This window comes from Oxyura jamaicensis, chromosome 4 (assembly GCF_011077185.1).
Source record: "Oxyura jamaicensis isolate SHBP4307 breed ruddy duck chromosome 4, BPBGC_Ojam_1.0, whole genome shotgun sequence".
NCBI lineage: Eukaryota > Metazoa > Chordata > Aves > Anseriformes > Anatidae > Oxyura > Oxyura jamaicensis.
In genome coordinates this window covers 67,932,425-67,959,328 of record NC_048896.1, presented here as the reverse complement: position 1 = coordinate 67,959,328, position 26,904 = coordinate 67,932,425, and the positions used below count along the sequence as shown (strand labels likewise).

Below are 26,904 nucleotides of genomic sequence, written 5' to 3'. Positions count from 1 at the left end.
TTTCTCCTGGGTTTTCATTCTCTGCTCCCTCAGTTTTGTTGTGATGTGGTATTATGTGCTGTTACAGCAGAGAAAAGTATAACACATGAGCTAGACTTACTGTACTATTTTATCAAGCATGTGTATGAAAGTTTTGCTTCAGTGTATGTCTTTTTTTGTATGACCAAGCTAACTCATATTAAGATAATGAAAGTATGTGTTTCCAATAAATGTGAGAACAATTATATACAAATGTAACACTTTGGCTACATAAATGTGCATAATTATCAAAAAAGAACCTCTCAAACACAATAGAAGAAAATAAATTAATCTGTGATTCTAAAGACTACACAAACCACTTGCAAAATATTCTGAAAAAAAGCAATAGTCTACACTGCCAGCATTCTCGTTAAAACAATTCTCTCAGGGCCTTTATTTATAAAGGCAAATAAACATACATAGCAATGTTGTTAGAGGCAATGTCAGTTACATGCATACACTGAGATATTTTACAGTTTCATTACACACAGTATAACCATCATAACACTAAGAAACAAATAATTTTGATATGCTTTTAATATAATCAAGGAAGTAAAGAAACATTTGAATTTTGTACTGAATCTAAAGTAAGAACATTTACATTGTAGTGATTTTTAATTGTACATTAGTAAGGAATTATTTCTGTAAGGAAAACACCATGCCCAGCATTCCTGCAGCATAAGTTCTAGGTCAGGAGTCTAAAATCCTGCAAAATAAGAAAAAGTTTTAGCTGTTGGTGTGGTATTGCACAAAATACTTAAAATATGACAGAGGTGTAAGCTATATTACAAAACAGAATATCATAATATTGGCACAAATTTATTATTTTTTCTGTCCAAATAGTTGCATGATTTGAAATTAAATCCTGAAGTCCATAATTAATTTCAATGTGAGGGTGGTTCTTCTTCTGTGTAAGAACAGTAGGATTACCACCAGGTCAGTTTACTTCTCAGTATGTATTTGGCAGGAGGTTGAATCAGTTTTTCCTGATGTACACCTATCATAATTTTTAACTTTCCAAACTGTCTACAAATCGGGGATCTTTTCCATTTCTTGCTGCCTGAAACACCCCTGTGTTCTCTGTTCTAGGAACTGAGTAGCTAAAGCTTCTACTCACTTTAGACAAAGACAAGTGAATTTAGCACATCTGTTAGAAGTTTGTCTCCAGAAATCTACTTGTAAACATAAGTACTGTGGAATATTTGTATAAGAATAAAGTAATTTCAGTATAGGTAATGATTAAAATCATTAAATTAATACCTCCTTAGTGAAAATCCACAGATCTCTTTCCGTTGCGTGGCTGAAAGACAAATATCCAATAAGCACTGCATAAAACTGACTGGTTTCAGTAGCAAAGCCCCATCCATCTTGATATGTCTAACCTCATTTCAAGCCCTACATTACCAGTGAAGACTGTAAATCTTCATCAGTCTAGTACAGTGATTATGCACTCTTACTTCTAAAAATATGTATTTCTAAATACTTTAAGAATTGTTATTTTGATGTGAGGTATCTTAGATTATTAGTTTAATACATTAAGAAGATCCTTCTATGTATCTGTTAGAGGCAACACTTGTTTTTCAAGATAATACTTACCACAGCAAAAAAACTATCAGTAGTTAATCTCTCTTTTTGTTGTTGTTGTTTTTAATATATTTTTGATACTCCAGTTTCACCAAGAAGTTTAAAACTAGCCTAGCTATTCTGGTTACTTTGCAAGGACGGATTCTGTGCTGTACAAAATGTTATGTGAAGTCATTGGATGAGTATTTCTCATCACTTACAAAGAAAACAAAAAATTCTAGTGGAATTGCTTACAGCGAGAAGATCTTACTGAAAACGTAAAAGCAATTCTTACAAATTCACTGTTTTCTCTACTTTTTTTGGGGGGGGGACACTCAGCCTGAAATAAATAAATAAATAAATAAATAAATAAATAAATAAATAAAGTAGAATAAACCATACCCTGAAGAAAAAGTAGCCTCTACTTTGAATCCCTCCAGTTCCTTGAAGGTCCTCCTGGGAAAATAAATAAATATATATATATTTTTAAATCATATCTACTCTTATGAATGAATCCATACAGAGAGGTTGCTTACGTACTTAATAAAAGTATTTCTTCAGTACTACTATCTAGTCCTGCCCCCTTAAGGCCTATTGTATATATGTTTCTCCATGTCAGTAAGTTCCTATCTTCATGTAGGAATTGCAGAAAACACATGAATGAGAGCCAAAATCCACCTAAAGTTTAGCCTCAGTTCAGATTGCTTTAGAATTATACTAGTAATGATGAGCAGTCTTTGCCTTTGACTTTCCAGGTTTCATCACTCAAATACAACCGGTCTCCGTAGTGACGGAGTCTCTACACACAAAATAGAGTTGGTCTTTGCACCTCACAGAACAACAACAATGTAAAGCTTAAAAAATGTAAATATATTGGCTCCATCCAAGGAATGAGATCCCAGACTGATCCCAGAGATATATCCAGATCACGCCTCTCAGAATGACTCTGAAAAATATTTGTTTTCAAAGAAAAGACCAGTGCTTGTGTTATTCTATCCTACTCACGTTGTACACACTGAGAAAAAACTGTCTGCTGATCTACACAAAAAGGAGCAAAAAAAAAAGATTAGGAAGAAAACAGAAATCCTGTTTAATTGTAGCAAGTACAGAGAATGAAGTATCCATGTGTTTTAACAAGACCTTCAGGATTAGACAACACATAAGCTTAATCACAGTATTTTCATCCTCTGTGCTACGAGACAGTGAAGTTTCTGTCCTGTAGAGGGAGACACAGGCCAATTCAGAAATTAAACACTTCAAATCCTGTGCTTAGAACATAGAATTTAGATGGAATATATTTACTGTATGCTCTCTTAGCAATGATAGTGTTTCTCAATTAAAAACTGAGGTCATGAAATCTCTTGGGTTACAATAATAACCAGAGTTGTCGCAGAGAGAATTCACTTCATGCTCTATTCTAATGTTGTAAGAATTGTGTAAAACAGGATGGTACCCATCATTTCCAAACACAGGAGTATCTTCAATCCAAGAAAAGTTTCAAAGGAAGGGTTAAAACTATACATAGTTTTTGAGACTTGCTTTTAATTTTGACTTCAGTTCATCTGGTATGCAGGTATACACAGTTTCTTTGCTGTATGTAAAACATCTGTGAGATTTTTATTTTTATTGTCCACCTCATTCTGGTGTTACCTGAGTTTGAAATGCCCATCTCAGATCTACAATCCATTACATATTGCAGGTTTTTAAATTTTATTTTATTAAAAAAAAAAAAATGTTAATGGGGCTTTGTACATTGCCATTTTCTGTCTTTTCAGATACTTGGAGTGTCTTAGAATTTTTATATTTTATTATTTTTCTACTTGTGTTATTATTTGGAAAAATATCCTTACAGTTTCTTATTTGAGCTCAGGTGAGTAACTCTCCACTAAAAATAAAATTGCCCTGAAGAAGCTGAACTATGTTGGATTATGCCAAATATGCTATGAATTTTTGGTTGTTGTCTTTTAATTAGTACATTCATCCTGATTCTATGAATTGTGCCATCATCCTCAATGGAAGCAAATTCAGGATATTATTCTAGCAAAAGGACCTTAATGGATTTAAAAGCCATTTTTTTTTCACCTATAGTAATTTTGTGTTCTTGCTTTTATGCAGTCCTTCCTATTCATTGTCCTATTTAGCATATATGGTTATTTTGAAAGCAAAAACATCAGAAGAATATTCTCTGCCAGTATGAAGATCTAACAGCAGTTCAAGTCAGTGCTATCACGGAAGGTAAACTTTACCCTGTAGTTTCCAATTAGATGAGAAATGGGTTATTTTTTTCATATCAGTTTTAGTTCTTGTAGAGTGGTTCATGAGTAGCTGTGCCAACTCTTAAAGTTCTTATATGTAACCAGGTTCTGTCACTGGACTGACATAAATGCTGAGAAAAATGTGTCTAGTTTTTACACAGTTCCTCCTCATTTAAAATGCTGTAGAAGTCAGGAACCATACTACACATATTAAAGTAGTAGGGACTGCTTCATAATTAGATCATATTTTTACCTGCAAAATCTTACTCCAAGATTTTGTCCTCTACTGTTTGGTGGGTTAGATATATGTGTGGGCACTGCACTGTTAAGGACATCCATGTTATGCTATTTTTCTAGACAAATTTGATAATACAAATTTAGAGTTTGATCTTTTTTATTATTATTATTTTATAGTTTGGCTGCAGTTGCTCACAAAGACCTCTGGCCCAATATCACCCTGTTCCTTCTCACTCACATGAGGAAAACCTAGAACTACATTCAACTACAGAACAAGAAGCCATCTGCTGAGGAGGGCTGTGTCCGGTTCCTGTACATACAAAAATACTGAAAGAAAAAAAAAAAATAACCCCTTGTCATAATGGAAAATGTCTGACTAAGGGTAGCAATTACAGAGATTCTTATTTCACTTGAAACTCTGGAACCAAACACTTAAAATATCAAGGAATTTGATCATGCCGTGTATCACCGCTTCTCAGCTTTCTATTTTTTCATCAATGATTCACCTAATCTTGTTGAAAAGAAATTGCAGAAGCATTTAGCCTTGTTGAAAATAATCAAACATTTACCTGTCGCCACAGTGCCTTATATTTACAATCAAATAAAAGTTAGTTTAAGCTTTGAATTTCATTTACTACTTCTATTACTTCCACCCCTTCTGTTTGTTTCCATGTTAGATTCTAGAGCATTAAAAAAATGCTTTTGATTCATGAAGTTTTTCATGTCTTACAACATAAGATCAGCAGAGACCCATGTCTTGGACTGGGAAACTCTGAAGAACCCAGAAAATCAGAGCAATATCCAACAAGACTATTTCTCCTTTCAGAGGACAGACTGGACCAGAAACATTTAATAGGTGGAATAAAGAATTTCTGAAATAACTCACTGTCCTTAAGCCAGGAACTGCTCTTTATCTCTTTATGTACCCTTTAAACCCTAAATCAACCACTCAGGAGTTGTGAAATGCCAGATTTATGGTCAACTATGCGTGCTTATTTATTGCCTTGCCCACTAGTTCTCACTGTCCTTGCTAGCCAAAATCATTCTTCTTCTTGCTGGTTCCTCATCAAAGAGACCTAAAGCATCTGTGCCCATCCCATTCGTGACTACATTCCCCTTCCTTCCTTCCAAGTTCTATTTCCATTATCCTTGGCCCTTCAAAGCTCAGCTCATAAGTTTCACTTTTGCACTGGCAGGGCTTTTCCTGAGGTTTCATTCTGTGCTGCTGTGAAATGGGCTGTGTCAATACTGAAAACATAAGTCTCTGCATAAATTCTAGTATTGCCTTTTTCTTTTCCATGACATTTTTTCCACCATATAACCTTTAAAATAATTACATTTTTGTTGTTGTTGTTGCTGTTGACTATTTTTTTCAAAAATCCATTCTGCCTTAGTTGAACTTCATGGGTTAAAGAAACCTGAGAAGGATGCGGTTTTTTGTTTTGCTTTGTTTTTGCTTTCAGTCTGAAAAGACTGGAATGAGGGAGAGTGTTAAGTAACTGAAATCATACTTGCAAGAAGAAAAGTCAGCTATCTTTGTGTAAAAGATGGCTCTGTGTGCATACATACCTTTGACCACTCTTCTTACACAATGACAATACAATGCATGCTATGGTGTGGTGCTGCATCCATGCAAAGAGCATTAATATCCCTCTGCTTTTTGATTTTTGAAACTGGAAAGTGTATTTGCTGCAAAAACATCATCAAATTTGATGATATTTTGGAAACAATGGGTCTATTTCAATGTATGGGAAAGTTTTGCTCCCAAACACACTACTCCATGGAAAATTAGTTTTACAATGCCTCCAGAGCTCAATAAGTATGAAAGGGTTAGACTTTACAAAGCACTGAGCAACTGAGCTGTCTTCATGACAGTATGAAGTTATTCTGCACCTTTTAAAATAAGGTTCAAATTGTGTACCTGATGGTTTTAGAAAAATACCTTAAATTCAAAGCTTTTACATCTGCTAAACAGCCGGTGAGTGTTCATTCTTTATTCCCAAACTGAAAACTCCAAAATAAAAGATGTTCCAAGTTTTGTGCCCCTCTGATTAATGCTTATTTTATTCTTAAAAAAAAAAAAAAAAAAAAAAAAAGTCTTCAAAAGTTTATCTCCGTCTATGATACTCAAAGGGAGAAGATATATTTCTATTCTTATGTTTTCTTTCTGCAGATGCTAAATCAGGTAATAAGAAAATTAAATAGCAATTTAACATCCCTTAAAGGTTGATGAGAACAAATAGAAATAAAAGCTCCACAGAAAGAGATGTCATTATATTCTCAAAGGGCTCATTTCTATAGCTTTTTCTTCAGAAAGCTAAAACACTCTGGGCAAAAACTGTAACAAAGGAAGAACCTTCTTGTCTGCACCTTAAATTAAATAGTAACATTGATTATAAATTGCTTGGAAAGTCTTAGTGCTATAGGTCATAAATAACATGTTTAAGGAGTAAATATGGCTTGAATTCCATCTGGGGAGAAAAAAAGAACCCACCCCTAGAAGATACAATTCAACTGCAATACAATGGTTCTGATAAATTTGAAAGTATTTTTCTTTTTTTTTTTAAAGCAACTGACAGGTCCATCTAGGCTCTAGCAGTGTTCTATGCTAAGCATATATTACCTTAGAGTTTTAAATGTTAAAGATCAGTAGGATTATTTTTCATTCATTAAGGAATAGAAAAAACAATGCACATTTCCAATGAAAACACATCACTATGACATTAAACCTTGAAAATAAAAGTGCCATGAGCAGAAAGGTTCACACGGACATTTTAGATGTGCTAATGAATCACTAAACATTAGAATGCAAGCATGCATAGTTTAATATTACATACGTCCACTTTGTGTCTCTTCAGTCTTCTCTCATTAAGCTGGGGAACGAGTTGCAGCAAAGGATGCAGGACAGAGGACTGAGAGGACACGAACACAGACACATGAGCAACAATGAAATTCTGACCTCATGATGCAAAAAATGTTTATTCCTGCAGTATTGGCTTATAGACCAATCATGTACCACAAAAGGACTGAAGAAACTGAGAAACTTGTTTCTGAACATTCTGAACTGACAATAAACAGGTACCAACATTTATATTTACAATACAAATGTGGCTCACACAGTGATGGAGGGACAAGATATGCATCCTCACTGTTACTTACTGAAAGAACTTTTTACAGTCCTCCTACCCAGTTAACTTGATCAGCCTCTGCACGTGGCACAGAGAACATTCCTATACACTACGCTTACTGACTTTTCTGTGATCATCTGCTATGGAAGTTAACATCTTCAATAGCCATTGTACTGAAAAGTTCATTTTACTGTAACTTAAAAAAGATTTTTTTTTTTTTTTTTTTTTACTGGAAAACAGTTTAAAGGAGGGATCCATCCTGAAGTAACATTTGTAACCATGGCACCTGTCACTCTCCCTAACAAACTCTAATCCTGAAATTCCTTGTGCTTGACAAGACTGTGTACACTCACACACAGCCTGGATAAGTGCAGCAGCATTGTGTGCACTGCCCCAGGCAGTGACTAGCAAAACAGAACCTTGTGGGCCTGTAGAGAGAGGCCCACAGTGAGAGAGAATGTAGAAAAACCTATGTGTCATCAACTAATTCAAACCTTCAACCCATGTGAATTACTTATAATAAAAAGACGATGCATTTTTGATACAATAATTCTTAGAAAAGTAATGTAGCAAAGAGAAATGTAATTTATGGAATAACTAGAATTACTGATTTGATAACATATTTAATAGGTAAAATGAACATGCCTACTTGGAGTCAATTTTGCACTGTCTGCCTAAGGTATTCAATAAAGTACCATAATATCTAAAGTAAAAGTCTGACATGGTAAAGAGCATCCCAGCTGGCCAGCTGGGCTCTGTATTACACTTAGTGGAGAGAGATTAAGGAAGCCAAAAAATTATTTAGCTCATCTAGTTTACTGTCTCTGAGAAATGGGCTAGAACATAACCAACTGAATATCTAAGCCAGAAGTCAGAAAGCAGTAATCTCTGTGGGCAGGCAGGGTCAAAGGTGTTCCGGATGGGGAAGAAGGCACTGCAGTAACATATTAAGCAGAAACAGCAGCAGAAATAGCTAATTTCCTTGTGCCCTGATTACCATGAAAAGCTCCACATTAACTCTATTGTGAAAATATTGACTGCAACATCAGCAGTATTCTCAGAAGGCCTAGAAAACAGCATCACTTCCTAAGGAATACACAGCGTATTTCTGAAGAAATTTAAGCAACAAGGCAGTAATGGACATAAACATGACTGTTAAGAAATGAGAAGACATGAACATGTTTAACTTTCTGAGAAAGTCCTGTGGTGCACAGAAAAAAAAATAAATAGATGCACAGAAATAGCAGATTATGTCTTCACTTTAAAAGCAAGGGTGGATCACACACAGTTTATTTGTTGGCTATGAGAATATTTTTATGGCAAAAATACTAGGCTCTGTTTAAAATCATGGTATTTCTCATTTATAATATATTCCAAGGTCTGAGTGATCTCTTTTGCCTGATATTTGTGACATGCACAAATAGATACATACCATTTAATTAAGAATTAATAAAGATGCACTAAGAGCTTCTAATATTTATGGTCATGTTCTCAACTTCTATAAATCAGCATTGTTTCACTGCATGTGTTATGTTCCAGAAGCAAGCATTTGATCTTATTCTTAAATGTTGAAACTACGAGACTAAGATGCAGTTGGGATTCCCTAAATGTTGTTTTCCATTTCCACACTTGTGCATCATTGATGATCCTCTCTGTGTTATTAAAACACATTCTGCATTTTAAACATGAAACACCCAGTGCTGAGCTTCACAGATGGAGCGATTACTGCAGAAAGGAACATCTTGTTTCTATGGATAGGCACACATGTATTCACAAGGAGGTGCTATGCCACTTACCATGATGTCTGAGTTGCCTGAGTCATGAGTCTTAGAATAATGAAATAAGAACTGTTCAAAAAAATTAAAAGTGGGGTTTTACTACAAAACAAGGCAAGGGAGTTAGGATTTTCTTGACAATTTTAAAGTGATCGTAAAACATACTTAGAAATCTTACCCTTTTGGTGTTGTCTTTTTCATCTAAACCCTGTGGGAATAATAATCAGCAGAAAGGCTTTTATTTATTAAATATATATATATGCATATATATATATATATAGGACAGTTTTAATTCATAGAATCATAGCATAACCTGAGCTGTACCTTGGAAAGATCAAGTCCAGCTCCTGGCTCCACACAGGACCACCCAAAAATCAGACCATGTGTCTGACAGTGTGGTCCAAATGCTTCTCGAGCTTCATCAGACTCAGTGCCGTGACCACTTCTCTGAGGGGCTTGTCCCAGTGCCCGACCACCCTCTGGGTGCAGAACCTTTCCCTAACCCCCACCCTGACCCTCCTCTGTCCCAGCTCCATGCCGTTCCCTCGGGTCCTGTCGCTGTCCCCAGAGAGCAGAGCTCAGCGCCTGCCCCTCCGCTCCCCTCGTGAGGGAGCTGCAGGCCGCCATGAGGCCTCCCCTCAGCCTGCTCTGCTCTGGGCTGAAATTACGTTTTAAACATCAATACTGGATTGAAATATTGTCCTTCCTTGGCAGATACACTGCATGTCTTTGCTTATCAATGTAATTACTCTTTCAAAACTTTGCAGAGACCATTGGTTATTCTCTACTAGAAGAATTGATGGGGTTAGTGGATGCTCCTTTGTATCTCCCTAGCAGTGGCAGCAACAGATTCTCATAAGCACATTTCTTACTCCATTGAGAGCTCCTAAGTTTTCTCATCTAGAGTATTAAAAGAACTGAAACCTTGTCTCCAAGTTGGAGATTATTTTCCAACATTGGACTCTCCCAGTTGTCCTTAATAGGCATTGGATTAGAACACACAGCATTTCAGAGTAAGAACTGACATACTACTTCCAGCACTGATGGGCACTTCAGGTACTGGGTCCTCAGAATTCAGTGTAGGCACTGGCACGCTGAGAGATCAGGCTTCAGAAATGCTAAGGAGCCTTTCGTGTGTGTTACCTGTGGTTTCTGGAGAAATCCCATGACCAAAAAACAAAGTTCTTCCAGTGTGCTGGACACCTAATGAAAAGAAAACATGAACTCAAGTATCGCACTACCACTCCTACTGCATATGACAAACACCATAAATAGTAAAGCAACCCCTGTCTGACTCACCTGAGGCTGAGAATCTGTGGACAGGTAGGTAGAACATGCATCATCTATCTGTAAAAGTTGACACAATCCTTTTTTTAAAAAAGTCAGATTAATATAAACAAGTTAAATATCTGTATTCTCAGAAGTAGTTCAGTGCAGCCAGGGGCATGGCAAGCTTGTCCACCAGAAAGAGTGCTTATAGGAACAATCATGAAATATTTTGAATGCAAAGGAAAAAAAAAAAAAAAAAAGCAAATTTATATATGCTTGAATATGCTTGATCTTAACAACCACACATATGTGTCCTTTATTCTCTTATACCATTCATACTCCTGCTAATTGAAACTGTCTCCAAGTAACACCAAGTAAGTCATATTTTAAATAATGATTGTAAGCACCTGGGGCATGGACTATGAACGTATCTTCTATGATATCTTTGGATTACATGAAACTGCAAAGAAAATGACAAAACTAAAGCAAGTGATTCAATAGACAGTCCTCAAACACTACTCTGCAAATTGTGTTCCAGCATCCCTGCAGGTGTATGACCCACACATCTCTTGAGTGATTATGATATGTGCCAGCACATCTTATGCATGCTACTCAATTTGTGTGAGTCACCCAGCAGCCTATATCTGAGGTTTGCACTGATTTCTTTGGCACATGAGGAGCCTTACAATATTTTCTTTAGAGGAGAATCTAAGGAGAAAACCATGGTTTAATAAGGCCCATGCCCTCCAACCACCAGCAAACTGTAGTGCTAACAGTTTGAGTTGGAAGTTGATCATGAAGCTCAGAGGATTTCTGTTCGGTGAATTTGAACAGTCTGTGTGTGACATACTGTAAACTTTTAGCATCCAAAACAACCTGTGGTAAGGATGTCCTGAACACCACATGAAATAATATTTCTGTTTGTCATGATTAGTCCTTCCAAAGCTATCTTCATTGAGTGCTATCATTATCTTGTCTTGGAAGAAGTAACAAATAAGTGATTCATATCCATCCTCTCCTTACTGTTCATGACACTGTATGGACAATCATATCTTATTTCTGTTGTCTCTTTTCCAAGATGAAAGAGTTTCACAGTACTGAACCATTTTTGATGGAATTATTGATCAGGTAGAGAGAAGTGGAATAAAGAACATTTGAATTCATGGAACTAATTTTACAAGTGCTGAGAGCTCAAAGTATTCTGTAAGGAAGAGGAAAAATCTCCAGTGCTCCGACAGAAGCTACACAGTTTAATAATAACAACAACAAAAAAGAGGCTTAACCTTTAAATTGTATCAATTGCAAGTTGCATTGATATGCACCAGTTTTTTTCCATTGAATATTTGATGCTGTTATTCTAGGTGCCAAAAAGCTTTGCCAATCATTATTATGTTCACAGACTGCATCAAAATGTTTGGTTTTAACATAAAGAGAGGGCAATGCAACAGATCTTATGATTTTATTATCGATACAAAGCCCTAAACAGCAGTCTTTAGTGAAGAAAGCATTAACTGAAAAAAGCAATAAACAAATAATGCATATCGGAGTACTCCAAGACAAGGGGTGATTCATTTCTCTAGAGACAACCTATGAGAAAGCATTAGCAGAGATAGTGGGAAAGCTAATAGCTCACAAGATTCCCCCTCAAATAGTTTTTGTTGTTAACACAAACTCCCTGGTCTCTTTTCCCTTCATCTTGCAGTTGATTGTCTCTGGGTATATTTGTTCAGCTTCACTACTTCCAGGGTAAGAGGTAGAAGTCAGCAGTGAATGACATAAACCAAGCTGAAATCATTTTGGAAGCGTAAGTTTAAAATGTCCTGTTATTGTGGTTGTTCATTAGTTGGCTAATCTGCTTGCTTTTTAGTTGGAGGTGTCAACCAGAGACCTACTGTAACTCAGCAGCAGGACAAACCAGAGACTGCTTTATGTTCAACACAGTGCAAAGCAATGTATCTCTCAGCTAAAACCTGCATAGAAAAAGCAAGGGCCAATGAAAACCCCCAGTTTCTGTTGATTCCTTCTTTTCAAATAATATATATATATATATATATAAATTTAATAATCCCTATAGTCCTTGATGCTTCTTTTCAAGAATGTTCTCTCCTTCCTCAGAAGTGTGGCCTGAGGGTGGGAGCCTGTCAGTTATTTGGGGTTGGTTAAATAACATAAAGAAATGAAAGAATGTTAGAAAGCTCCTATATTTCTAAACTCTGAACCATTCCTGGAAAATACTGGTTTAATTTTGAGGCAGTGCTTCTCCTGAGTGATCAGCTAATAAAGTAACAAGCAGGGAAGAACACTCCAAGAAACTCCAGTATGGTTTTGTAGCCAGGCTGATTTCAAGTATATACCTACATATCTAATTCTGTTTTCTTAGTTCTTAGATCCTTTCCAGTCCTGTATTATTCCTGTTATAGAATTGATTTTTACACTGTGCGTTACATAATTTTGCACAGAATTTAGTATCTTAGGCATACTTTTTTGTTCACTGAAATCAACAGGAACCTTGCCTTTACCTCCAGTAAGCATAGGGGTTAATCCTGTATCATAAATAACAAATACTAGCAATAAGTGCAGAAATATATAAAAAAGCATATATTTAATCTGGAATTTAAACAACTCATTTTCATAAACTCCTTCTAGGTATTAGGATCTTGCTTCCCAAGATCACTTTCTCCCAGGAGGAAAGTACCACCAGCGCTTGTTCAAGTGCCAGTCTAGGAACAAGTCAGTGTTTGAGTCAATACTTCCAAAACGAGCTGACAAAAAGGCAGTGTGTTCTGTAATGGCCTCAATTTGAAGAAATTTACTCCGCGCATCTGCACCCATGGTGAGTCACTTGCTTTCTAATGTTATCAGAAGGTACAAAATTACTGTCAGCAGCACACTTGAAGATTGCAGCAATGCCAGAGCACGCAAAGTGCGGGCTGAACCCTCTCTCTGTTATGCCCTGCTGTTCTGTCTGTTCCAAAAGGGCACAAAAGAGCCCATGTTAATAAACATGTAACATCCTAGAATCAAAAAAAAATGCAAAGTTCAAAGATGGGAATGGAAGTTACAGTTGTAATTGGTATAAAATGTTAGAGGGGCAAACTGCAACAGGATGTTATCCTCTATCTAGGAAATTAAGATGCCAGGATGTGATTAAATGCAATGTCCCAACCCTGTGTGCAGACAGAAGAAGCAAGAGGTGGATTGGATGAGCTGAAACAACTACTGCCTGTCATGCACAGACTACAAAAATACCAGGCAGGACACGGTATTGCTTCCAGGGACAGGGTATATACAGGAGAAGTAAGACTGGAAGAAGAAGGACCTGAACTCCATGCAAGAGAAATAGTGGAGAGTGAGATAGCAAGGACTGTAGTAGATTTTTTTTTAATCTTGCATCCCTGCACTAGTAGCAATAACTTGTCACGGACATTCCCAGCTCTCACCCCACAGCCAAGGCTTTTCCCAGGCATGGCTGAACCAGCTTGCCCGCGATGCTCACCTCCTTCCACAGCTGTGAATCCTGATCTGCCTCGAGTGCTTGGGATGGCATCGGTGCACCTGGAAGCACAAGCACTGCTTAGCAATACTGTACAGCAATCATTTTGTAAATATCCCATGTCAGTGCTGTAAATAAAAGCTCTGAGTGTGACAGGGTCCCCAGAACCTGCAAAGCCAAAATAAGGACACTAACATCTCTGAGCAAGAAGCAGTGTGGAAGGCGCTCAGTTTTCACAAAGAGTCAGGTTAGCATTAGTTTGTTCTCAGTGGTCAGCAGCAGGAAAAAAACTCATCTGGCTGCTGTTGAATGCTAGGACCTGCTCAGGAAAACACATTGTGGTGTCTACAGCCTCGAGTGTCCTGAGGGCTCAGCTCACCAGCAGTGCCGGTGCGGGAAGTTATTATTTTATCTGGTTATTATTTTATTGTAATTTTATCTGGCAGCATAACCCTAATAATATTGCGTTACCAGAGTCTCCATCTCATGCGGGTGGGGCTGGTGCTGGAGAGGAAACCCTGAGCAGCCATCCTAAAGTTACTGCCCAGGATCCATGCCTGACAGTTCTATACACTCTTCTAACACACCTCAGGTGAACAGTTTTTATAACCTCCCAGACAGCCTATTACCTGTGATTGCTTTTTTTTTATTTTATTTTTATTTTTTTCCAAAGAATTGCACCAAATTAAACACAAAAATGCTGAAGCTAGACATAGAATGGCCAGGTGAGCAAGATGTGAAAACTCGTCATGCCCACTTATAAGTACTACTTATAAGTACCACAGATAACAACAGGAGTAACTTCCAGGCATAAAAGGGTAAATTCCAAAACCCCATTTTGGTACTGGCACAGTCTTAAGATGGCTAATTATTATGGATGCTTGTTCTCCCCAGAAAAAGAATTATAGAGCAGGTCTTGATTTCATCCTGTGTAGGAGTGGGATATTTTTGAAATCTCTGAAAGATTTACATGAAAAGAAAACTGCTGTCCAGCGGGGGGAAAAAAAAAAAAAAAAAAAAAAAAAAAAAGTTTTGTTTTATATTCCTAAGTTAGTATGTACATGGAGGAGTATTCCCTGGGGCTGGTGTCTGGGTTGCCAAGAGGGGAACAGGGCAACCCTTGTAGTCACCACACCTTCCCTATTAAATCTTTGCCTGCCCGTCACTGATGGCAGCTCCTGCCATGCCTGGCTCCCAAGGCTTTCCGGGGGAGCAGAAGAAACCCAGCACCCCTTAAGGCCTAGAGCAGCAAGCAAGGAAGCCTAAATATGACACTCGTGGGGCTTTTTTGCCCAGAGCATAAACTTTTGAACAGAGAAGTTGCCATTATTTCACTAGCTCAGAAGTGTCCTATTCCTTCTGCACTTAGAACTCTTATTTCATGTGCTGTCCCCTCTGGTTGGTGCTCACAGCAAGGACTGCGTGCCCTCCAGTGCCAAGCAGCATCCCCACATCGCCCCATGCAGAACACTGCCACAGCCGGGAGGGACTTCATTGATTTACTCACACACACACAAACAGCACACACAAGGAAAGATGAAGTTATCTGGTAAGATGCACAAAATATCCATGGCAGGGGGAAGTGTGCTTTCCAGGAAAGCAGTCCTATTCAAAAGGAACATAGAGGAGGAAGCCCTCTTACAAAACGGACACAGCCCTTGACATATCTGTTTACTTCAATTATGCCAGCTTCAAAAAACCAAACTTCTTGCAAGGCAGCGGAGTGCCAGGTGCACAGTTTCATCACTTTTCAACCTGGGATCCACCTCTTAAATCTTCATTCCCCACCACTGCTCTCCATACACAGGCTCATTCTCGTCATTTCTATACGAATGATGCTAAAATACCGTGTGCCACTGCCATTCTTTGCCTTCATTTTCCTCCCCTCCCCTCTTCCACATCTCCAGAATTTATTTTGAACACAGTACGCAGTATATTCTGCTTAGATTTTTTTGCTTCTTGATATAAAGGAAAAAAAAAATCAGAACAAAAGCTCCCAATGAAAGTAACGCACTCACTCATAATAGATGCAAAGCAGAACTACTCATTGCACAGCAACTTGCTGTGCTGTGCTGCTTCGCAGGGTGCACGGATTTAATGCAGCTGGAGTGGGAAAATAGAATAGGAAATACGGTGCGTTTTGTTGTAATGCCCGTTAGCTGCGCTTGCTTCACAAAGCACTCCCTCCTACAAAAATAGCAACTTTCAGGTGTAACTCAGCATTCCCAATTAAATCAAAGGTAATCAGGCTCTGTGTCTAAAGCAGCCTGCCCACTCTGTCCTTCCCCACTTAACCCTTTAGTGACTTTGCTTGGAACAAAAGCCACTTCCCCCAGCTGCCGGAGCACGGTTTGGCCGGGACAGGGCAATCCTGCTGGGGTAGGGGAAGGAGCCCCCCACCTCCCCACCCCAAAACGTGCTGCTGAGATGAGCCCCCCCGTTCCTGGTCCCGGCCCCCTTACCCTCCCAGCCTGCCGTCTCCCGAGCATCTCCGCATCTCTCACGGCAGCATCCGATCCCAGCCCGTCTCCGCAGCCACGCAGAGCGCTGCGGGGCTTTGTTGGGCTGGGGTTTCTCAGCCCCCTCGCGATGATAGGGTCACCCCTGAGCCCCCAGATTTTCAGGGGTGTCCATGCAGGGAAGGGTTGAAAGGGGATGCTCCTCACCTTTGCACGCACACATGGAGGAGGCGAGGAGGAGGAGGAGCAGGAGCAGCGGGGACCCCGGCAGCCCCCCGCTGCTCCCCAGGCTGCGTGGCAGGGTGGCTGTGGGGGGCTGCTGGTGGCAGAGCTGTCCCATGACTGCGGTGCCCCCTGCTCTGCCTCCCCGCCGGCTGGCCATGCCCTCGCTCCCTTCCCAAACTTTTTAAGTCTCCCTGACACGTGGACCAGCATCAGCTTGACTCACGGAGGACACGTCACCCGCCCTGCCCACCCCTGCCCGTCTCCCCGCCACCCACCCACCCAGGCCCAGACCCCCCTCATCTCCGCCGGTGACTCAGCCCCGCTCCCACCTCAGGGGCAGATCTGTTCCCAAACCTGCTGCGACGGGTGCGTGGTCCTGCTTGGCCTCTAGACGTGGGGCTGGGAAGCCTCAAGGCCCTTTCTTCATAACCCCCCTTTTAAGAAACATTTATGCCTTAAAAAAGGTGTGTAAGAGCCCCCCAGCTGTGGTGGCAGCCTTGTGATGGAGCACAAAATGGCCGCTGCTCCCTCACCGTGCTTGGAAGTTGAGGGCAAAGGCTTGGGGGTGGTGAAGGTGGGCTTTTGGGCACTGCCCAACCCCAGTGTGCTGGGGAGAAGGGCACAATTTAACACTGGGACATCCCAGCCAGTGACCAGAGGTGCAGGCACCTTCTGATCTAGAGAACAAACCCAGTTTGTGAAGAAGCCACTTGGTGAAGCAGGGTGTGAGCTGTGGCCACCTCTTCTTCCCCATTTGCTCAAATTGCTCAAATGGGAAAAGAGAATATCCTGAAAAGAGAGCACTGCTGGTGCTTTTCTTCTCCAGCATGTTTGGTAGAGGAAGCTGGGCGCAACTCAAAACGGGTTGTCAGCATGGAAACCAGCTTCATAACGTGAAGCTGAGTGGCCCCTAGGCCACAGGAGAGAACAAACACACACACACAGTGCTACACCATGAAGCAGAACTCAGTAATATGGTGGCATTTGGGGAATAAAAACTTAATACAGGGCTTAGCAGACCTGTGGCCCCTCACAGCCAGCCAAGCAGCAGGGGCACAGCTTTCTCCAAATGTGCTTTTTGGGGCAGCATCTCACAAGTCACAGTCTAGCTTCACAATCTGTTTCCCAGGTTTTGTTTTTGGTTTTCCATTTTCTCATATTGTTTTCTTGGTTGTTTCTTTCTGACTTGCAAAGGAAATACTATACAATGGAAATTGGTACAATATTAGGGTCTGTTATCTTCCCAAAGCAGCGTGAAGTTCTTTTTGACCATCTAGGTGGGTTTTGATCTGGAGTGAATGGTGGGTGGTGGAAAAAAAAAAAAAAAAAAGCTGCCTGACAAGAGCAGTGGATGCTACTTCAAAACAAAAGACAGCTTTGATTTATAACAATAGATTTGTGCCTGCTCTTTGCCCTTGCCCTTATCAGTCATATGTGCTACAAATTGTGCTCTGCCACCAGGCACTCTTTGACAGGCCATCAAAAATTCACAAGCTTTGCCAGCCAGTACGCAAGGATGCTATGAAATTTTCTCAGTAATAGAAGGATCTTCTCTATCAGATTTAATAGCAAAGCTTTCCCTAATATGGCTGGGTACAGAGTTAATCCTTGTGTCAGTGGAAGGCCAGTCATCAGAAAGAACAGTACAGACATTAAAGACGTACATATTTTGTATTTATTATTGTATTTGTATCTACCTAATTAAACGAGTTGTTTTAAAACAATCCATAATAAGGAACTACATTTGGTTCTGTTTTCTGTTAATAAAAACAGAAGATATTTATTTAGAAGACATTATCATAAATTGGAAGACACCAGTGCTGATAAATATCTCCCTAATCTATCTTGATTCAAATACATAAATCAGTGTCCCAAGCCTTGGCCTACAGAAGGATTTAATCTGATGTACATTTTGTTAATCAATACTTTCTTGTTAAATATTTAATAGGTTGTGTGACAAAATAAATTTCAGTATTTTATAAATTTGAAAGTTAAATACCTGTAAACTTTCTTCCCCTGTTGAGTGGTGCACAGAATGTTCTATGTATAGTGAAAAATGATACCTCCTGAATTAAACATTATTTTCAGTTGAAGGAGTTCAGATTAGTGCAGAAATTGAATTTATATGATATCTATTTCAATATTGCAGACTGAAATATTTTGCTGAATCCACTTGCATGAACACATATTAAAACAGATTTTGAAGATAATGAGAAAAATTTCCAGGTAGATGAATTCTGGTTTACCATTTACCAGAAAATAACCATCTCTCTGTGCTTTGATTTGTATTGCTCCATCATCTCTCACCTGAAACCTGAATTTTATTTTCAACTGATTGCTGCTGTTGAGCAAAAGCAGCAACCATTAAACATGTCATCCTCTTTGTGCCCTGAGTTACATTAGCTGAACCCCAGCAGGCTGCAGTCTTCCAGTACTTCCAACCCGGTATGAACTGCTTTTCATTTTAGATTATGCCTTTTTACTGAATAGCATCAATGTAATTTTGCATTTCCTGGTATATGGGTGAAGTAAACATAACTAATCCTTTGTTAAAAGTAGAGATTAATACACTTCAACAAAAGAGCATATTTGCATTAAGCCCAAGTTTATACGCAGGCAAAATTTCTACTGAAATCTTTACAAATTGCATCAGAGCAAGTTCTCCAAGCTTGGGTCTCAATTTATATGAGGTTTACGCAGCTTATGATGATCAGCTTTACACAAGTAACTCATTGAAATGCAAGTGAGCATTTTTGTAAACAGGAGAAAACATACGCCTTTCTGCATTGTATCTGTTTTTGGTTTGTTTAATTGCTTCATGAAATTAATATTACACTATTGCAGGAACAAAGCACATCCTCATTAAAAAAATAGCTTGGAGGATGTTTTGGATGCTGTAATTAGCTGCTTTGAAATATTTATTTTCTTCCTAATGTTGCTTGAATAAATGTTAATTATGGCTAGTGGAAAGGAAATCAAACAGCTGAGCATGTGAAACCACCATCTTCTCTATCTTCAGAGAAGTCAAGGTCAGGAGGCACGTCACTGAATCCCCTCCCTTGCTGTGCACATGCACACAGCCTGAGAAGAGGTCAGTGCATGCTGGTTTTTCTGTAACTTTAATTTATTAAAAAATAGGAGAAAACATTCCCTCTGCACGTGAACTTAAGCACTAAGAGAGTTTTGGTTTATACTGTGCTTTTTTTTCAACAAAATATTCAAAACTTTTTGGAAACTGCTTGAAGCGGGTCAGTGTGTGCTGACGTGTGCTGATATCTCTCACAAGTCCAGGTGGGCCCATTAATATCTTCCCTTTTCTGTACCACGAAAAAGGTGCATACTTGGCTTCTCCTTTTGTTTAAGCTCCAGAGAATTAAACTTTGTGGAGGCAAGTCTCTATCATCAATTAATGCCTGCTTAAGTATTGCATTTCTTCAAGGCATTCTTTCTATATATTACTAATATTGCACAGGAAGCTTGTCCTGGAGCAAAGATCCATGAAGTAAAGTCTCTAGGGACTCAGTTCAAGAATCAGCCTCCCTGAGTAATCAGCCTCCCTGAATAGGCTTTCATTACAATATTGACTGAACCCAAAAAGACTTTCACTTCATAGAAGTATTTAGAGCTATCTCCCTACACATAGGAGACAAACAACAACCACCACCAAGCCATATAAGGTATAATAGGGCCTGTATTTTCTCAGAATATTATTTTATTATTTTAGCCAAGATAATTTCTCAGCTCTTCCCTTATGAGTAAGTAACATTTAAATGGCCTTTGGAGTCTACAATGAACTACTGAGGATAACTTGTCTGAAGTGCTGGAAATGAAGAGAGAGACCCCAGCCCCTGGGCTAGGAGAGGACTACATTAGGAAAGAGTGATGGGACTGCTTGCAGCAAATGTTCAGGGCTGTCTTCAAAAGACCCAGCCTGTTTTGTATAAAATGCTCTTCCATAAAAGACATATTGTTGAGCTCTTTAATGACTAAAGGAAAGTTACAGTGTCTAAATTCAGCAAAAACATTATAATCTTCCAAAAATTGTACCTATGCTTCCCGCATTGTAACTATGCAGCAAAGGGATGTAAACACTTCTGAACATTTCCCTTTATATTTTAATCTTATCTGAGAATGTTCTCAAAATCACTGTGTTTCCTCCCAGCTTGCTTGTGAGGTACAACTAATGCCTACTGGAGGACATCTTTGCACAGAAGCCACGTCAGTATTAGCTCAGTAGTCTGAAGGGACTTGAACAGGTTGGTTGGAGAAGCAATATCTCCATCCTCAAGACCCAGCTGGACAAACACCCAAGCAACCCAGTTTTAATTCAGTGTTGACTGCTGTGAGCAGAAAAATTGAACAACCCTCCTGCAAGTCTTCCAGCCTGAATCATTCAGTGATTCTCTGTCTAAAATGTTGGGCAAGGGGAATCTCTTCAGGCTGCTGTTTTCCCTGCTAATTTGTTCGCTCTCCTCCTAAGAACAGAGCACTCAGGAGTTGTCAATTTTACTTAGAAGTATTATCTGTTAATAGATCAGGCAACAGATGAACAATGAATAGATTTTGTTATGTCAAAATAATGGTAAACAAAAATCAATTCTAGCAATCCAATTTAGCAGCACTACAAAGCTGCTCTTGCTGTGGGTTATTCTGTGAGGCAGCTTACCTGCCAGGATATTATTTCTGGATACACTGCCTTCAATATTTAAAAAACAACAACAACAACAACAACAACAACAACAACAAATGGAATGCTGAAGAGTACAGAAAAGATAAAATAAAATAAAATAAAATAAATCACCCACCACCACCATCCTTAGAGTCTTCAGCCCTTCAACCCTGCCCTCCAATTCTCAAAATTCAATAAGATTCTCTTTGCTTGGTTTTAGGTTTTTGGAGTCTGTGAGATTGCTCATGCTATCTCTGAAGTTTAATAGATATAACACTTTTCTGTGCAAAGCTGGATTTTGGGAGACAAACTCTTCTTTTCACTTCTCAACCGAGCTGCAGTCATTAGCCAAGGTGGCAACGTCTTGAAAAATTAAGTACCATAAGGAGAGTTTTGTACTGTGCCTACCTATCTAATCCCAGACAGCATGATCTGCCACATGAACTTTTCAATGGCTTTGTGGTGATAACCTGCAACTTAGAAATGACTAAAACTTTTATACACATCACATTTTTGATTGTCTTAAAAGCTGAGTGGAGTTCTGAAGAGACTGCTCAAATATGTCACTGATGGTCAGCTCACCATCTGTTGCTCGCTCTTTGCCAGATTTTGAGCTTCAGGCTGTCACCAGCTTCACTTCAGATCAACTTAAATCCTGCAAAATGCTGCCCATCAATGATTGCTTCAGCAGAATGTGCTGATCCCCATGGCTCCTCCCAGCCTTTTATATCTGTGGTGTCTACCCACCAGGAACATGCACTTGTCTGTAAAGCCTTAAGCCTTGGGAACTTCACCCCACACTGACTGTGGGAGCTTAGTGCTTCAACCCCAGCACTATCCTGAACCTGTGCTGGGGAGGCCAGAATTTAAAAGGGACATTGTAAGTGTCCCAACGTTTACCAGTAGTCATTGAGAAGAAATAAGAGCTGCATGGAAGAGAGCAAGACCGATTTGGGAAAGGTTGAGGCAGCCCTCTGAGCTGATGTTAGAGAGCAGCATGCCCTGGACTTGGTATTTGAGGCAATTGAGACCAAAACTGCTTTGATTCATGGCCAGGTCCTTGGCTCAGGCATCATGCTGTCATTATATTTATGCATCAAGTACAGGGCAGCCGCAAACTCATGCTTAGTTATTGCTTTCTTTGCTGTACCACACTCCTAATTTTTAGTATTTCGTTAGGATCTCTATTGCACGTGGCACAGATTGGGAAGATGCAGTAAGAAACAACTTTAAGTCAATTCATTCCTCTTTTCATCCAAGGAAAATTAAGAACCCAACCAACTGGAGATGTCCCAAGCTCCTTGACACTGCAAAGTTGTAGCCTTACTTCTGGCTCTACTGAAAAGCATCCGAAACCTGTGAATGCTGAACTAGCAGAGCTGCCGGACTGACTCTGTATAGAAGTTCTTATGTCTTGGATGACAAAAGCGACATTTTCTCTGTGTAATTACCTGACATTTGGCACCTGCATGAATATTCACACAGCTATATATGTAACTACTTACAGGGTATGAGTAGTAGAAACGAATCCTCTGAGCAAACTGTCCAAATGTAAGCTACAGCAACCACAGCCTATTTTCCTCCTTAAGAGCTCATCCACTATAATGTGTGATGGGTCACACTGGGGCCTCCTGGAAAAACAGGACTTTCTTATGAAAAAGGCTACTTAGCATGCAGAAGCATTTACAAACAGAGGAAAATACAGACTTCTCCAACCACTACCATGAGTGGCAGTTCTCCCTGCAACAGCAAATAAACCCAAACCCTCTGCACCGCTGGTGTACTCTGCATCTCGAGTGGCAGCCCTGCACTTGTCAGGATCATTATTTGTTACTCTTAGTGTGGAAGTAAGGGCTACAAAAAGAATACAAATGCAGAGGTACCAGTTTTCATACAAAGTTTTAAAAAGTTTTCAAAAATCAATTCTTGCCTAGAAGATTTCACAGCACAATTTGAATTAGGAGCATGGAAGTATATTTTTACAAGAACATGTAGTTAGGTAACTGGTTTTCTCTTTAAGAAAGTGTTTTACTATTGAGATCTTTACTTTTAATAACTGAAGTTTCAGTGGAACACATTTACACTGAACATCATTGCCTGGATGTGGAATAATGATTAATATTTCTGTTACTAAAGCCATGGGAAAACTGATTATTCTGGTACAGAAACAAATATTCTTTGACACAGTACTAGGGAAATCAAGGAAAAGCAGGTACTGTTAACCTCATACCTGCCCAAACCAAAATGAAGCAAAATCAATAGGAGGCAGATGGAAGAAACAAAATCATTAGGAAGGAAATTTTAATTTCAGACTTCTAGAGACATTTTGTGTGAACTGAGAGTGGAAGTGGAAAAGCAAGTTTAATACTTTCCTTCATGTGGACATAATATACCTGTATATATGTCTATGTGATACATAGACACACAAAAAGAAAACCTTCAGTACTCTCATACCTTCCACTATTTTTTGCTATTTCAGTAAGTCTAACAGAATCCTAGCCAGTTTAAATATATTTCATAAAGACAGTAGGAAACTTTTATATTTATTTCTTTTTTTGTCCTTTACATCAGATGAAATAAAATGAATTTAATTTCTGGTAGAGAACTCCCACGTGCCTGCAGGAGTCACGCTGTGTGTCAGGAGCACACCATCCTTTCCTTTAGACCTCCAGGTTGCTGTTCACCTGCGTCACAAGGAAGCAAGTAGCACCAGACAGCCTGCGTTTGGGCAGGCAGGAGCAGTAAAATGCATCAGGCTCCTGCTCACTCAGTCAGCCCTGTTAGTTTGCCAGGCTGAGACCGACTTAGCAAAGTCGGATTCCAGCATTGCTTCTTCAGTTGCCACCAAGCACACCTGGCTGCTGGGGTGTGCACCCACCAGCATCCCGTGCTTTAGCTGCCCCTCTTTCTGCTTGGGCTGGAGCTGGGGTTATGGAGAGAGCCATGCTGTCACTGGGAAATCACCGCTGCAAAGTGGAAGAGATGCTGGAAAATGCTGTCAGGACATTTACCATTACACCGGCATTTTTGTCAGCTTCATTCTCTCGTGAGCTTTTGCGTTGTTCACTGATGTGAGGGTCACTCTGTGCCTTAAAGCCCAGTGTCCTGGCGGGCTGGGTGCTGAGGACCCCACGTAACAGACCTGCTGGCTACCAAAGCCTGGGAACAAAGCAGAGTAAAGTGGGTGATCATATCCTAGTAGGTAAAAATCGCAAAAGTGACAACCAGGAGAAAAGCATGCTTTTTTCTGTTTCTTTTAAATGTTCTTGGAAGATAAGGAGAAAAAAGCTTTAGCTGTCAGGAAGAGCATAAGGTATTATATCCTTCAGGGAAAGATCAATTCCACCTACAGTAATGAGATTTTCCTTCCTAAATTCTTTGACTTCTGAATTAATATTGCTGTCTTTGCTGACAGGGTTCCTCAAACACACATATAATCTATGTAAATAAAACAACAACAACAACATAAACAACAGTTTTATTGGTGACATGAGTAAAAAGTTATCATTTGTTTCTTCTGGTAAATATCAGAAATGAAGACTCAGAAAGCAAGTGTCCAACCAAACTATGAAGCTGGCAGCTCCATGACAAAATAACAAATTAATTCAAACAGTGCATGCTTAAACTATGTATCGTATATAATTTGCATCAATAAACATTAATTAATTAACATATAATCACATTAACATAGTAATAGAATATGTTAATGTGATCTAATTTTAGTATTTATACTATATAATATCTATTCCATATTTAATAAACATTGATTGTCTACACAGGGCAGTCTTTCTCAGGTGAAAAGAGAACGCAAAGCACTGCTGTACCAAAATGGAAACTTTGTGCAGCTTTTCTGCCATAAGAAAGTGGGACAGAAAACAACCAACTTTCTGAATCAGGCCCAAACCTACATTCTGCAGGTACCAGCATTGAAAGGTGTTTGCCTTTGAGAGAGAGTGCTCAGTGATGTTTTTCTGAGCAACAACCCCCTATAAAAAGGCCTACAAATTTCAGTCAGGAAAGATCAAGCTGACTCTTGTGGTCTGAAGTCTAATTATACTGTCCAAGGAACCAGCAATCTCTATGGTGAATTTTGACACAACCTCGTTTAAGGTTAAAACAACACAAAGTTAGTCTGAGTTTGAATCACTATGTAAATTAACAGGATGTTTGAAAACAGAGGTTAAGCTAATAACAACACTCAGTGACACAGAACCATGTATCTTGTGTCCTTTCTGGACAACCCAGGAACAACACCGAGATCATGGGCGGCCATCAACAGCATCATCAACATCATCGGCCATCGCAGTGACCACAAGTGGATGCTTCTGAGCTCGGCTTTTGCTGTGCTTGTCTTCCCTGGTGGCAGATTTTTACTGACAGATCAGCTGAATCTCATTACTCCAAGGAGTCATGCTTCGGGAAGTGAACACCTTGAAATGTCACGACCTTTCCATGACAAGAAAAAATGTCACCAAGGAAAAGGGGATAGAAGTAAAAGAAAAAGATTGAGGGTTGCAATTAGTGAAAACGTATTTATTTCTATACCGTATAGCAATGGACTTTTTAATGGAAATACAATCACCACCTGAATAGTTACATTTCTAAGCTAGATATAAAATAAATGCACCGGTTCATCTGTTGGTCAGTCCCTGATGAAAGAAGGACTTCTGCTCTGCTACCCTGATTTGACACAGGTGATACATCAGAGTTGTACCAGCTTTAAACTGATACAAGGGTTGATGAAGCCCAACCAGATTTCAACATATTTAATGTAGTTTTTTAAATTTTTATTTTAAAGCCACCACTTCAGTGTATGCAGAGGTTAGAGAGCTAACGCTTCACTAGACATACATGACCTGACATTTCTGTTGTTAGCCCTTTGTGATAAAAGTTCTGAGTTTAGAGACAGCTCCTGACTTTTCAAAAGGTTTAAATGAGGAAAGAACCACGGTGTTATGATGAGGAGAGGAGTTATCAGTGAAGTTATCTTAACGTTCGCCCGCTGAAGTTTTGCTTTGGACAATCTTATTGCCTAGTTGCTCAAGGCTGAAAAAATGCACATAGAATATTGTCTATGTGATATTTTGTGCTGTGTATGGAGTTTTATTTCATGTTCTTCCCAAATAGCCCCAGAAGTCTTTGGGATGAATTCCCTTTTCCCCAGTGACTGGCCGGGGTTATTATCATGGTTTCCATTCTCAGGTGCCCACCCTACTCCTCTTTTAATCTCTGCACGCTTTTGAAATTAAAAATATTATTTTTCACCTACAAAAAAGAAAAGGAAGCTGAAAGGAAACAGTCCCTGGTTGAATTACCAGGGGAAGTATCTGTTGTAATTAATTCTAACTCATTTGCAAATCTAATCTTTTAATTAAAAGATTACAAGTATAGGTAGGATAAAAACAATAACAGGAGTTGGGATCAGCCTACGAAGAGCATCCAAGCATAGGAAACAGGCTTCAGGTAAATACAATGATTTGAGGGAAGACTAAGAACATCCTTTTATAAAGGAATTATTTTTACATATTTAACAATTTTATAAGCTTTTTTAATAATGTATTACTTAAATAGGAGTTTAATTTCAATCCAAACACACCCCAAGCAAGAGTTGGAACACACTGCGATGCCCTGCTTCCTTTTCTGGAGTGTTTTTCAGACATTTTGTTTATGTTTGTTAGCTCCATGGACAAATATATTTTATACAGGATAGTACTTTTACAGACAGAGGTTCATTATTCCCAACATCCCCCAGGAAGGAAGGTGAACAGGGTAGGTATTACGTACTTCTCATAGACATGGAGACCATCTAGAAT

At 39.2% G+C, this 26,904-nt stretch overlaps 1 protein-coding gene and 1 long non-coding RNA gene across 3 annotated transcripts; both read right to left on the bottom strand.

The window, feature by feature from the left end:
* Positions 1 to 382: 382 nt before the first annotated feature.
* Positions 383 to 16,614, bottom strand: NMU (neuromedin U). 2 transcript variants are annotated; one of them, XM_035323691.1, is made up of 10 exons: positions 16,405 to 16,614; positions 13,742 to 13,800; positions 10,276 to 10,323; positions 10,120 to 10,179; positions 9,155 to 9,184; positions 8,998 to 9,048; positions 6,911 to 6,985; positions 1,984 to 2,037; positions 1,279 to 1,318; positions 383 to 724 (listed from the first exon to the last, which is right to left on the bottom strand). In XM_035323691.1, exons 1-9 carry the CDS (start codon positions 16,577 to 16,579, stop codon positions 1,283 to 1,285), a joined length of 588 nt encoding a protein of 195 aa, XP_035179582.1. In that variant the 5' UTR covers positions 16,580 to 16,614; the 3' UTR covers positions 383 to 724; positions 1,279 to 1,282. The 2 variants fall into 2 exon arrangements, with proteins under 2 accessions (XP_035179582.1, XP_035179583.1); XM_035323692.1 differs by lacking the exon at positions 8,998 to 9,048.
* Positions 16,615 to 18,943: 2,329 nt separating this feature from the next.
* Positions 18,944 to 24,742, bottom strand: LOC118165566. The gene is made up of 4 exons (XR_004750108.1): positions 24,442 to 24,742; positions 22,597 to 22,722; positions 21,500 to 21,746; positions 18,944 to 19,904 (listed from the first exon to the last, which is right to left on the bottom strand). It is a non-coding gene; the product is annotated as an uncharacterized LOC118165566 (long non-coding RNA).
* Positions 24,743 to 26,904: the final 2,162 nt, after the last annotated feature.